Source organism: Natator depressus, chromosome 9 (genome assembly GCF_965152275.1).
Source record: "Natator depressus isolate rNatDep1 chromosome 9, rNatDep2.hap1, whole genome shotgun sequence".
Lineage (NCBI taxonomy): Eukaryota > Metazoa > Chordata > Testudines > Cheloniidae > Natator > Natator depressus.
The window spans coordinates 48,899,305-48,912,386 of record NC_134242.1 but is presented as its reverse complement, the minus strand read 5'-3'; the positions used below and the strand labels follow the sequence as shown (position 1 = coordinate 48,912,386).

The 13,082-nt window shown below is 46.8% G+C and overlaps 2 protein-coding genes across 8 annotated transcripts in view; one reads left to right on the top strand and one right to left on the bottom strand.

The window, feature by feature from the left end:
* MAP3K13 (mitogen-activated protein kinase kinase kinase 13) overlaps window positions 1–12,635 on the bottom strand; it is a 133,272-nt gene extending 120,637 nt beyond the window's left edge. For 4 of the 7 annotated variants that reach the window (XM_074964102.1, XM_074964101.1, XM_074964099.1 and 1 more), the window contains exon 1: window positions 12,497–12,635. The gene's annotated coding sequence lies outside the window, so the exon portion shown is untranslated. Of the gene's footprint in view, window positions 1–12,471 lie in introns of all 7 variants that reach the window. The other 3 variants (XM_074964100.1, XM_074964105.1, XM_074964106.1) reach the window with 3 other exon arrangements.
* Window positions 4,011–5,875, top strand: LOC141993475 (myb/SANT-like DNA-binding domain-containing protein 7). The gene is made up of 2 exons (XM_074963019.1): window positions 4,011–4,728; window positions 5,308–5,875. Exons 1-2 carry the CDS (start codon window positions 4,146–4,148, stop codon window positions 5,391–5,393), a joined length of 669 nt encoding a protein of 222 aa, XP_074819120.1. The 5' UTR covers window positions 4,011–4,145; the 3' UTR covers window positions 5,394–5,875.
* Window positions 12,636–13,082: the final 447 nt, after the last annotated feature.

Genomic DNA, 13,082 nt, shown 5'->3' with positions numbered 1-13,082 from the left:
TAATGCATTCATAGAATCATAGAATATCAGGGTTGGAAGGGACCTCAGGAGGTCATCTAGTTCAACCCCCTGCTCAAAGCAGGACCAATCCCCAACTAAATCATCCCAGCCAGGGCTTTGTCAAGCCTGACCTTAAAAAAATATGTTTTAATATGGTAATAACATTTGTCCCTATCTGCACAAACTGAACCAAACCATGCTATAGCCTGGCCAGTCACAGCTACTCAATGCAAGATCTCATTCACTTCACAGTAAACGGATCTACATTCTAAAGTAAGGTCCCTACATTCTGCAGTTGCTGCTGCTGGGAGTTCTGAGGAAGATTCAGATACATATTTAACGGAGAATCTTAATGCATTAAATATAAAAAAAAATTAATCTAGTCAGTGCAGCTACCTCTGTGATATATAGTTGGATATTACATTCATTTTATACTGTCCCCACAATTTCAGTTTTCAACATGCAGCTGTCATTTTTAGGTTTCAGAGTTAACAACCCATTAAATGAAAAGGGCAGTTGACACCTGTTGTAAAGAATATTTCTGAAATATTTAAAGTGGAAATTCTAGAGCATAATTCTGCAGCAATGGCAGAATCATGGAATACACAGGGCACTGATTAAAGGTGATCTACAAAGGAAGCAATTGTGTTTCCTTGTTTATTATGCATAAAGGAGACCAAGAGGCTATTTCCACACCCTTCCTCCACACTACCACAGACCATTTTTCCTCCCTTTTGTTTGTATTTTTACACTAGAAATTCAGCTCATGCTACCCTGACTTTCCTGGAAGACTCTAAAGGTAACAGAAAAACTAGCATTATCACATCACAAGTACCAAAAGTGCATATAACCTTATAAGTGTGACTGAGAAGGGAAGGGATTTTTAGCCAGACCGTTTAAAACTGTTTTTATTCTGTGATATGGAGGTGATCAGTCTAGCTCGGGTTCCCAAACTGGGGATTGCAACCCCCCAGGGGGTCACAAGGTTATTACCTGGGAGTCACAAAGTGTCAATCCTGCCAGGAGTGGGGCTGGCACCTGAGTCCCTGTTAAATTAAATATAAACTAAAAACAGGGGGTTTTAATTTTAAGGGGGGCCGCATTCAGAAGCTTGCTATATGAAAGGTGTCGCCAATACAAATACTTTGAGAACCACAGGACTAGATAATTGGAAAATGGTCTTTAAATACAGGTATTTATATGTTTTTAATTCAAATCCCTGACCAACAGTTCAGGAAATTCTCTGTGACGGTTTCAGTCCCTGTACTTATTCAATTAAGGGCTGAGAAAGTGCACACCTCAGTTCTCACATGTTTTTGCAGGTTACTTTTAAGCTTGGTAGCTTTATAGTTTAAATGGGCCTTCAACAATGGCCATCAGCATTACACAAAGAAGCCAAGAAAAACTCTCAGATTAAGCCCCTGAACTCTAAGAAGAAGTCTCAATCCAAGTGCTAAATCCAGACCTCAGACACCCAAACAAAACTCACAAATTTCAACTGGAGCTCTGCCTGCATATCTGAGAGCAGAATTCTGCCATAAAGATATATGGAAATGAGCACCACATTACGGTACTGAGCTCATAAATCAGACTGCTAATAAATGGGAAGGGTGGTGAAGTGGACTGGAAAAGAAAAAACGTAACCCACCACCACCACACAGCCCTTCTACACAGCAACAAAGCATTTTCTAAACATTAATGAATTAAGCCTCTTTAGGTCATTTATCTCCATTTTACAGATGGAAAAAACTGAGAAATAGAGATTAAAATGGTTTCAAGATCCCAGGAAGTTCGTGGAAGTGACTGAATAAAATCCAGACCTCACAACGCACAGTCTTATGCTTAAAACAAGACCACGCATCTGCCATAAACTGGACGCATCAATTTGTAACAGATGAGGGTGACCCATTGTACTCAGAACCACCTTCTAATTATAAATACATGAGACTCAAAAGAGGAAACCCAGCTGTAAAACGCTTCTGAGTGAGCCAGAGCTTGACTAATTTTCTTTTTGCCCAGATGTAAAGGACACAAAATAAATATCAATGTAATTTGTCATAAAATATCGTTTCTCTCAGTTCCTCCAAACTAGACACTAGGGTACTGCCACTGGACCTTAATCAGGATGTCCACCTTTTTGTCAGCATAAATAAATATAAAGTGAGCACAGTACACTTCATATTCTGTGTTGTAATTGAAATGAATATATTTGAAAATGTAGAAAACATCAAAAAAATATTTAAATTAGGGCTGTCAAGCAATTAAATAAATGGTATTCTATTATTCTGTAACAGCACGATTAATTGTGATCAATTTTTTAAAATATTTTTGGACACTTTCTACATTTTCAAATATATTCATTTAAATTACAACACAGAACACAAAGTGTTCAGTGCTCACTTTATTTTTGATTACAAATATTTTCACTGTAAAAAACAAAAGAAATAGTATTTTTCAATTCACCTAATACAAGTATTGAAGTGCAATCTCTATCATGAAAGTTGAACTTACAAACGTAGAATTATGTCCAAAAAATCCTGCATTCAAAAATAAAATATAAAACTTTAGCGCCGACAAGTCCAACCAGTCCTATATCTTGTTCAGCCAATCGCTCAGACAAATAAGTTTGTTTACATTTGCAGAAGATAATGCTGCCTGCTTCTTGTTTACGTCACCCAAAAGTGAGAACAGGCGTTTGCATGGCACTGTTGTAGCTAGGGTCACAAGATATTTACATGCCAGATTCATATGTCCCTTCATGCTTCAGCTATCATTCCAGGGGACATGTGTCCATGCTGATGATGGGTTCTGCTTGATAACCATCTAAAACAGTGTAGACCGACATGTTCATTTTCATCATCATGATTCAGATGCCACCAGCAGAAGGTTGATTTTCTTTTTTGGTGGTTTGGGTTTCATAGTTTCCACATCAGAGTGTTGCTCTTTTAAGACTTCTGAAAGCATGCTCCATACCTCATCCCTCTCAGCTTTTGGAAGGCACTTCAGATTCTTAAATCTTGGGTTGAGTACTGCAGCTTTCTTTAGAAATTTCACACTGGCACCTTCTTTGCATTTTGTCAAATTTGCAGTGAAAGTGTTCTTAAAATGAACAACATGTGGTGGGTCGTCATCATCCGAGATGGCTATAACATGAAACTCACTGTGGGATGGAAGAATCCCATGCACTGCTACAGAATAGGGACCGAGCGGCTAGGCAGCAGTTCTGCAGAAAAGTACCTAGGGGTTACAGTGGACAAGAAGCTGGATGAGACTCAACAGTGTGCCCTTGTTGCCAAGAAGGCTAACGGCATTTTGGGCTGTATAAGTAGGAGCACTGTCAGCAGATCGAGGCACGTCATCATTCCGCTCTATTCGGCATTGGTGAGGCCTCATCTGGCGTACTGTGTCCAGTTTTGGGCACCACACTACAAGAAGGATGTGGAAAAATTGGAAAGAGTCCAGCGGGGGCCAAAAAAAAAAAAAAAAAAAAAGGATTGGGGGCTGGAGCACATGATTTATGAGGAGAGGTTGAGGGAACTGGGATTATTTAGTCTGCAGAAGAGAAGAATGAGGGGGGATTTGAGCGCTGCTTTCAACTACCTGAAAAGGGGTTCCAAAGAGGACAGATCTAGACTGTTCTCAGTGGGAGCAGATGACAGAATGAGGAGTAATGATCTCAAGTTGCAGTGGGGGAGGTTTAGGTTGGATATTAGGAAAAACTTTTTCACTAGGAGGGTGGTGAAGTACTGGAATGGGTTACCTAGGGAGGTGGTGGAATCTCCTTCCTTAGCCCTGGTCTACACTAGGACTTTAGGTCGAATTTAGCAGCATTAAATCGATGTAAACCTGCACCCGTCCACACGATGAAGCCCTTTATTTCGACTTAAAGAGCTCTTAAAATCGATTTCCTTACTCCACCCCTGACAAGCGGATTAGCGCTTAAATCGGCCTTGCCGGGTCGAATTTGGGGTACTGTGGACACAATTCGACGGTATTGGCCTCCGGGAGCTATCCCAGAGTGCTCCATTTTGACCGCTCTGGACAGCACTCTCAACTCAGATGCACTGGCCAGGTAGACAGGAAAAGAACCGCGAACTTTTGAATCTCATTTCCTGTTTGGCCAGCGTGGCAAGCTGCAGGTGACCATGCAGAGCTCATCAGCAGAGGTGACCATGATGGAGTCTCAGAATCGCAAAAGAGCTCCAGCATGGACCGAACGGGAGGTACGGGATCTGATCGCTGTATGGGGAGAGGAATCCGTGCTATCAGAACTCCGTTCCAGTTTTCGAAATGCCAAAACCTTTGTCAAGATCTCCCAGGGCATGAAGGACAGAGGCCATAACAGGGACCCGAAGCAGTGCCGCGTGAAACTGAAGGAGCTGAGGCAAGCCTACCAGAAAACCAGAGAGGCGAACGGCCGCTCCGGGTCAGAGCCCCAAACATGCCGCTTCTATGATGAGCTGCATGCCATTTTAGGGGGTTCAGCCACCACTACCCCAGCCGTGTTGTTTGACTCCTTCAATGGAGATGGAGGCAATACGGAAGCAGGTTTTGGGGACGAAGAAGATGATGATGAGGAGGAGGTTGTAGATAGCTCACAGCAAGCAAGCGGAGAAACCGGTTTTCCCGACAGCCAGGAACTGTTTCTCACCCTGGACCTGGAGCCAGTACCCCCTGAACCCACCCAAGGCTGCCTCCTGGACCCGGCAGGCGGAGAAGGGACCTCCGGTGAGTATACCTTTTAAAATACTATACATGGTTTAAAAGCAAGCATGTGAAAGGATTACTCTGCCCTGGCATTCGCGGCTCTCCTGGATATACTCCCAAAGCCTTTGCAAAAGGTTTCTGGGGAGGGCAGACTTATTGCGTCCTTCATGGTAGGACACTATACCACTCCAGGCCAGTAACACGTACTCGGGAATCATTGTACAACAAAGCATTGCAGTGTATGTTTGCTGGCGTTCAAGCAACATCCGTTCATGTGTTATCCTCAGGAGAGTGAGATATAATCCATGGTCACCTGGTTGAAATAGGGTGCTTTTCTTCAGGGGACACTCAGAGGAGCCCATTCCTGCTGGGCTGTTTGCCTGCGGCTGAACAGAAATGTTCCCCGCTGTTAGCCACAGGGAGGGGGGAGGGTTGAGGGGGTAGCCACGCGGTGGGGGGAGGCAAAATGCGACCTTGTAACGAAAGCACATGTGCTATGTATGTAATGTTAACAGCAAGGTTTACCCGGAAAGAGTGTAGCCAGTGTTTTATAAAATGTGTCTTTTTAAATACCGCTGTCCCTTTTCTTTTCTCCACCAGCTGCATGTGTTTCAATGATCACAGGATCTTCTCCTTCCCAGAGGCTAGTGAAGATTAGAAAGAAAAAAAAAAAGCACTCGAGATGAAATGTTCTCCGAGCTCATGCTGTCCTCCCACACTGACAGAGTACAGACGAATGCGTGGAGGCAAATAATGTCAGACTGCAGGAAAGCACAAAATGACCAGGAGGAGAGGTGGCGGGCTGAAGAGAGTAAGTGGCGGGCTGAAGAGAGGGCTGAAGCTCGAATGTGGCGACAGCGTGATGAGAGGAGGCAGGATTCAATGCTGAGGCTGCTGGAGGACCAAACCAGTATGCTCCAGTGTATGGTTGAGCTGCAGCAAAGGCAGCTGGAGCACAGACTGCCACTACAGCCCCTGTGTAACCAACCGCCCTCCTCCCCAAGTTCCATAGCCTCCACACCCAGACGCCCAAGAACGCGGTGGGGTGGCCACCGGCCAACCAGCCACTCCACCACAGAGGATTGCCCAAAAAAAAGAAGGCTGTCATTCAATAAATTTTAAAGTTGTAAACTTTTAAAGTGCTGTGTGGCATTTTCCTTCCCTCCTCCACCACCCCTCCTGGGCTACCTTGGTAGTCATCCCCCTATTTGTGTGATGAATGAATAAAGAATGCATGAATGTGAAGCAACAATGACTTTATTGCCTCTGCAAGCGGTGATCGAAGGGAGGAGGGGAGGGTGGTTAGCTTACAAGGAAGTAGAGTGAACCAAGGGGTGGGGGGTTTCATCAAGGAGAAACAAACAGAACTTTCACACCGTAGCCTGGCCAGTCATGAAACTGGTTTTCAAAGCCTCTCTGATGCGTACCGCACCCTCCTGTGCTCTTCTAACCGCCCTGGTGTCTGGCTGTGCATAACCAGCAGCCAGGCGATTTGCCTCAACCTCCCACCCCGCCATAAACGTCTCCCCCTTACTCTCACAGATATTGTGGAGCACACAGCAAGCAGTAATAACAGTGGGAATATTGGTTTCGCTGAGGTCTAACCGAGTCAGTAAACTGCGCCAGCGCGCCTTTAAACGTCCAAATGCACATTCTACCACCATTCTGCACTTGCTCAGCCTGTAGTTGAACAGCTCCTGACTGCTGTCCAGGCTGCCTGTGTACGGCTTCATGAGCCATGGCATTAAGGGGTAGGCTGGGTCCCCAAGGATACATATAGGCATTTCAACATCACCAACAGTTATTTTCTGGTCTGGGAATAAAGTCCCTTCTTGAAGCTTTTGAAACAGACCAGAGTTCCTGAAGATGCGAGCGTCATGTACCTTTTCCGGCCATCCCACGTTGATGTTGGTGAAACGTCCCTTGTGATCCACCAGAGCTTGCAGCACTATTGAAAAGTACCCCTTGCGGTTTATGTACTCGCCGGCTTGGTGCTCCGGTGCCAAGATAGGGATATGGGTTCCGTCTATGGCCCCACCACAGTTAGGGAATCCCATTGCAGCAAAGCCATCCACTATGACCTGCACATTTCCCAAGGTCACTACCCTTGATATCAGCAGATCTTTGATTGCGTGGGCTACTTGCATCACAGCAGCCCCCACAGTAGATTTGCCCACTCCAAATTGATTCCCAACTGACCGGTAGCTGTCTGGCGTTGCAAGCTTCCACAGGGCTATCGCCACTCGTTTCTCAACTGTGAGGGCTGCTCTCATCTTGGTATTCATGCGCTTCAGGGCAGGGGAAAGCAAGTCACAAAGTTCCATGAAAGTGCCCTTACGCATGCGAAAGTTTCGCAGCCACTGGGAATCGTCCCAGACCTGCAACACTATGCGGTCCCACCAGTCTGTGCTTGTTTCCCGAGCCCAGAATCGGCGTTCCACAGCATGAACCTGCCCCATTAGCACCATTATGCATGCATTGGCAGGGCCCATGCTTTCAGAGAAATCTGTGTCCATGTCCTGATCACTCACGTGACCGCGCCGACGTCGCCTCCTCGCCCGGTAGCGCTTTGCCAGGTTCTGGTGCTGCATATACTGCTGGATAATGCGTGTGGTGTTTAATGTGCTCCTAATTGCCAAAGTGAGCTGAGCGGACTCCATGCTTGCCTTGATATGGCGTCCGCACAGAAAAAAGGCACGGAATGATTGTCTGCCGTTGCTCTGACGGAGGGAGGGGCGACTGACGACACGGCTTACAGGGTTGGCTTCAGGAGGCTAAAATCCACAAAGGGGGTGGCTTTACATCAAGGAGTAGTTCAGGCAGGACTTCACGGAGGGTTCCAATAAGAAATGGTGCACCTAAGTTATTGTTCTTATTGGAACAAGGAGGTTAGCCTGGCCTCTGATTGATACATGGCTAGATCTACCTCGCAGCACCTTCTCTGTGAGTGACTGCAGTGTGACCTAGAGGAATGAGTCCCCTAGACAGGGCAGGAGGCAAATGAGTACAAAACAAATCTGGTCTATTTCTTGTTTTGATCCACTCCATCTATCTTTTACATCTTTGGCTGGCAGCAGACGGTGCAGAAGGACTGCAAGCCATCCACATCTCATGGCTGCTTGGCAGAAGATGGTACAGTACGACTGCTAGCCATCCTCATCTCTTGCCTGCCTGGCAGAAGATGGCACAGTACGATTGCTAGCCATCGTCATCTCTTGCCTGCCCGGCAGAAGATGGTACAATACGACTGCTAGCAATCCGTATTGCCTGCCTGCTCACCATTAGACGGTTCAATATGACTGACTGCAGGACTAAAGAGAATGACCTGGTCAAGTCACCAAAAATTTAGTCCCTGCGCCCATGTCTGCCCAGGCGCTCCCAGCCGACGTGGCCAGGAGCACCTCGGACATGACGAGGACGGGTACCAGTCATACTGCACCGTCTGCTGCCAGAAGGCAATGGGTTGCTGCTACTCTGTAGCAATGCCGTACCGCGTCTGCCAGCACCCAGGAGACATACGGTGACGGTTACCTGAGCGGGCTCCATGCTTGCGGTGGTATGGCGTCCGCACAGGTAACTCAGGAAAAAAGGCGCGAAACAATTGTCTGCCCTTGCCTTCACGGAGGGAGGGAGGGAACGGGGGCCGGACAATATGTACCCAGAACCACCCGCGACAATGTTTTAGCCCAATCAGAGTGCTCCATTGGGCTGCTCTGGACAGCACTCTCAACTCAGATGCACGATTGTTTGCCGTTGCTCTGACGCAGGGAGGGGCGACTGAGGACACGGCTTACAAGGGCAGAGTTCACGGAGGGTTCCAATAAGAAATGGTGCACCTAAGTTATTGTTCTTATTGGAACAAGGAGGTTAGCCTGGCCTCTGATTGATACATGGCTAGATCTACCTCGCTGCACCTTCTCTGTGCGTGACTGCAGTGTGACCTAGAGGAATGAGTCCCCTAGACAGGGGAGAAGGCAAATGAGTACAAAACAAATCTGGTCTATTTCTTGTTTTGATCCACTCCATCTATCTTTTACATCTTTGGCTAGCAGCAGACGGTGCAGAAGGACTGCATGCCATCCACATCTCATGGCTGCTCGGCAGAAGACGGTGCAATAGGACTGCTAGCAATCCATATTGCCTGCCTGCTCACCATAAGACGGTTCAATAGGACTGACTGCCGGACTAAAAAAAATGACCTGGTCAAGTCACTAAAAATTTAGTCCCTGCGCCCATGTCTGCCCAGGCACTCCTGATCACACAGGCGACCAGGAGCACCTCGGACATGACGAGGACGGCTACCAGTCGTATTGTACCGTCTGCTGCCACAAGGCAATGGGTTGCTGCTACTGTGTAGCAATGCCGTGCCGCGTCTGCCAGCACCCAGGAGACATACGGTGACGGTTACCTGAGCGGGCTCCATGCTTGCGGTGGTATGGCGTCCACACAGGTAACTCAGGAAAAAAGGCGCGAAACAATTGTCTGCCCTTGCTTTCACGGAGGGAGGGAGGGAAGGGGGGGACTGACGATATGTACCCAGAACCACCCGCGACAATGTTTCAGCCCCATCAGGCATTGGGATCTCAACCCAGAATTCCAATGGGCAGCGGAGACTGCGGGAACTGTGGGATAGCTAACCACAGTGCAACGCTCCAGAAGTCGACTCTAGCCTCGGTACTGTGGAAGCACTCCGCCGAGTTAATGCACTTAATGCACTTCTGTGGGGACACACACACTCGAATATATAAAACCGATTTCTAAAAAACCGACTTCTATAAATTCGACCTTATTCCGTAGTGTAGACATACCCTTAGAGGTTTTTAAGGTCAGGCTTGACAAAGCCCTGGCTGGGATGGTTTAGTTGGGGATTGGTCCTGCTTTGAGCAGGGGGTTGGACTAGATGACCTCCTGAGGTCCCTTCCAACCCCGAGATTCTATGAAATATATGGCAGAATGCGGGTAAAACAGAGCAGGAGATATACAGTTCTCCCCCAAGGAGTTCAGTCACAAATTTAATTAACTCATCATTTTTTTAAACCAGCATCATCCGCACGGAAGCATATCCTCTGGAATGATGGCTGAAGCATGAAGAGGCATATGAATCTTTAGCGGATCTGGCACATAAATATCTTGTGACGCCAGCTACAACAGTGCCATGCAAATGCCTGTTCTCACTTTCAGGTGACATTGTAATTAAGAAGTGGGCAGCATTATCTCCCGTAAATATAAACAAACTTATTTCTCTTAGTTATTGGCTGAACAAGAAGTAGGACTGAGTGGACTTGTAGGCTCTAAAGTTTTACATTGTTTTGTTTTTGACTGCAGTTATGTAACAAACTATTTCTTATATTTATCATTTTTACCGTGCAAATATTTGTAATAAAAATAATATAAAGTGAGCACTGTACATTTTGTATTCTGTGTTGTAATTTAAATAGATATATTTGAAAATATAGAAAAACATCCAAAATATTTAATAAATTTCAGTTGGTATTCTAATGTTTAACAGCGCAATTAATTTTTTTGAGTTAATTGTGTGAATTAACTACCATTAATCAACAGACCTAGTACAAATAAATGTTCCAAGAGTTGACAAGGAAATCTTAGTTTATGAATTATTAATTAAAAGATGGGCTCCTTGACAAATTTAGCATCCTGCATCAGGATTTTCTTTGTCCCAAATATATTAAAACAGAGACACTTCAAAGTTTCCATATAATTAGAACTAGCTGAAATCTCACAGGTAAGTTTCAATTATACTAAGTTATTAATGACAGTTCTATTGGTCGTAATGAGCAGTAGTATGATCGAGACTGAATACAGATGTCAAGAGTTTCCACTGGTAGATGAACTGGCACAACTGTGATGTCTCATTAAAGATTCCATGGCTGCATGCTAGTTTAGGCATCAATACTATCATCATGGTACTGCTGCCTCAGTTCCACGGCATATTAAAGCAGCACTGCTGGGAGAATTGATTCTGGGGCACAAGGGGATACCTTAAACCAGAGACACACTGTGACTCAGAGACGGGGCTCTCCCTGCCCCAACTTCACACAGCACCAGTCTCACTAACATAGATCACTAAACCAATTGAAAAGTAAGGACCAGACTCACTTTGGTTGCTTTGCCCTGCTCCAGTAATTTAAAGCAGCTGTAAGCCAGCTACATTAGCCAGTGCACTCTCCCTGTTTTGTGCCACCAGTGGCTTTCCCGTTAAAAGTTCAATAATTTAAGACTGGTATTTTATATCTCCAAATCATTAGAAACATTGCATGACAGCATTCTCTTTGGTTTTTTGTTTAGGAGTCATGTATGAAATTTTCATAATTTAAAATAATGAAGGAAATTCCCAGCCAAAAACAACTACATGAAGATGTAGTTAAGGTTGACAGTACATATCAGTAACTTAAATTAAAGAACATTACAGGGATGCTGTAATTATCCTAAAACAAGTTAAGATTAGACATAAAAGAAACCCAAACATGTTACTGTAAGAAATGAACATTTAAGGCACCCAAAAACTTTAAAATTCCACTGTAGTAATGCAATGAGAGGGGGAAAAATGAAATAAATCAAGTGTCTCTAAAAATCAGTTTAATCTAATCTGGGACCACAAACACTAACCTGCGTTAATTAGGATAGGAGAAAAGGGGGCCTATAATCTCCTTTTTAAAATATTTGTATATATCCTCATATTACCAAGAGCTTTGAAGTTTCAGGACTTTGAATTATTTGGCTTAATTTCTGAACTGAGACACTCTGGATAAAGGCCTATTGAGTCCCCAGGAGAATACATTCTCTTTGACAACATATGAAATTCAAAACTTATGTCTATTATATACAGTAACTAATATAGGATGTAACTAAGGCCTTGTCTACACTGCCACTTTACAGCGCTGCAACTTTCTCGCTCAGGGGTGTGAAAAAACACACCCCGAGTGCTGCAAGTTTTAGCTCTGTAAAGTAGCAGTGTAGACAGTGCACCCAATGGTAGCTATTCCCATGGAGGTGGTTTTTTTGGTGCCATGACTACACAGCTACATTAAAGCGCTTTAATGTTGCTAGTGAAGCCGTGCCCTTAGTAGCCTACGATTGTCCCTTCCAGAACTACTGACAAACTTCAGCACGACACTGAATTAGAAAGCTACTCAGTGTTTCTTCCAACTGCCTATCAGCTTCCTTTTTCTCAGCACAGGGTCCCTCCGTGGCATTTGGGGAGAAATGCAGAGGGTGTAGGTGGGTGAAGGATTGATGGGTGGCTGGAAAAACAGGTGGGGCTAGAAATAAAAGGCAGCGTTGGAGCATATGGCTCTGAAGTGCTAGGAACAATGCAGCCACTGTAACAATCTCAAAAAGAAAAGGAGTACTTGTGGCACCTTAGAGACTAACCAATTTATTTGAGCATAAGCTTTCCTGAGCTACAGCTCACTTCACAGCGGCTACAGCCTCCTTTCCACTGCCCCTCCCAGTCTCCCACCTCTCTCTCTCCTGGCATTGCCCCCACTGGTCCCGATGACACCCGTACACACCCCTCACCAACCCATTCTCCCACTCGCTGCCCTGGCACCCCGAGTCCACACGGCCCCCCAACAGCCTGCCTGCCTGCCTGCCCGGCTTCTCCTCGCCCGCACATGCCCACCCGCTTGGCTCCGCCTCCTCTCCCTGCGCCCCCCCCATGCCCGCGCCGCTACGCCCCCCATCACGCCCGCTCGGCTCCGCCCCTCTCCCGCTCCCGGCGTTAGAAGAGACGCCCCACATTACCTAGCCGAGGGCTACGCGCACTCACCGGGAGCGCCCAGCCACCGCCTCAGACTGCCACTGCAGCCCCGCCGCTACCACCTGCTACGTTACCTGCTGCGTCAACAAACGCGTCATTTCCTCTATGCAAAACAAGGCACTACCCCCAGCCAAAGCTATCCGATGCTGGTGACGTCACTGCCGGCTCCAAGATACCTGGGGAAGCTGCTGAGCCACACGCGTGCGCACTAGGGGTTCGGGAATCAGGAGGCGAGCGCTGCGGGCGGGGTAGGAGCTGTAACGCTCTGTTGCTCTCCCGCTCGTTTCCGTCTCGTGCGCAGCTCCCCCTCCAATCCCAGCTCTGCCCTGGCCATGGCCCTGCTCCTGGCGCGCGCCACGCTCCCCCAAAGGGCCAGGCCGGCGGGTCGGCTACTTATAACGTTGGGGGGGAGCGCTGCCCCTGCTAGAGGGGGCACCTCGGCCTGGGGGGCAGCCTGGCTCCACGTGGCTCCCGGAAGGAGCTGGCATATCCAGGTCCTAGGCACGGGGTGGCCGCAGGGGTTCCATTCACTGACCCGTACCCCAGCTCCCTCCCATGGCTCTGCAGCTCCCTTTGGCCGGGAACGGTGGCCAAT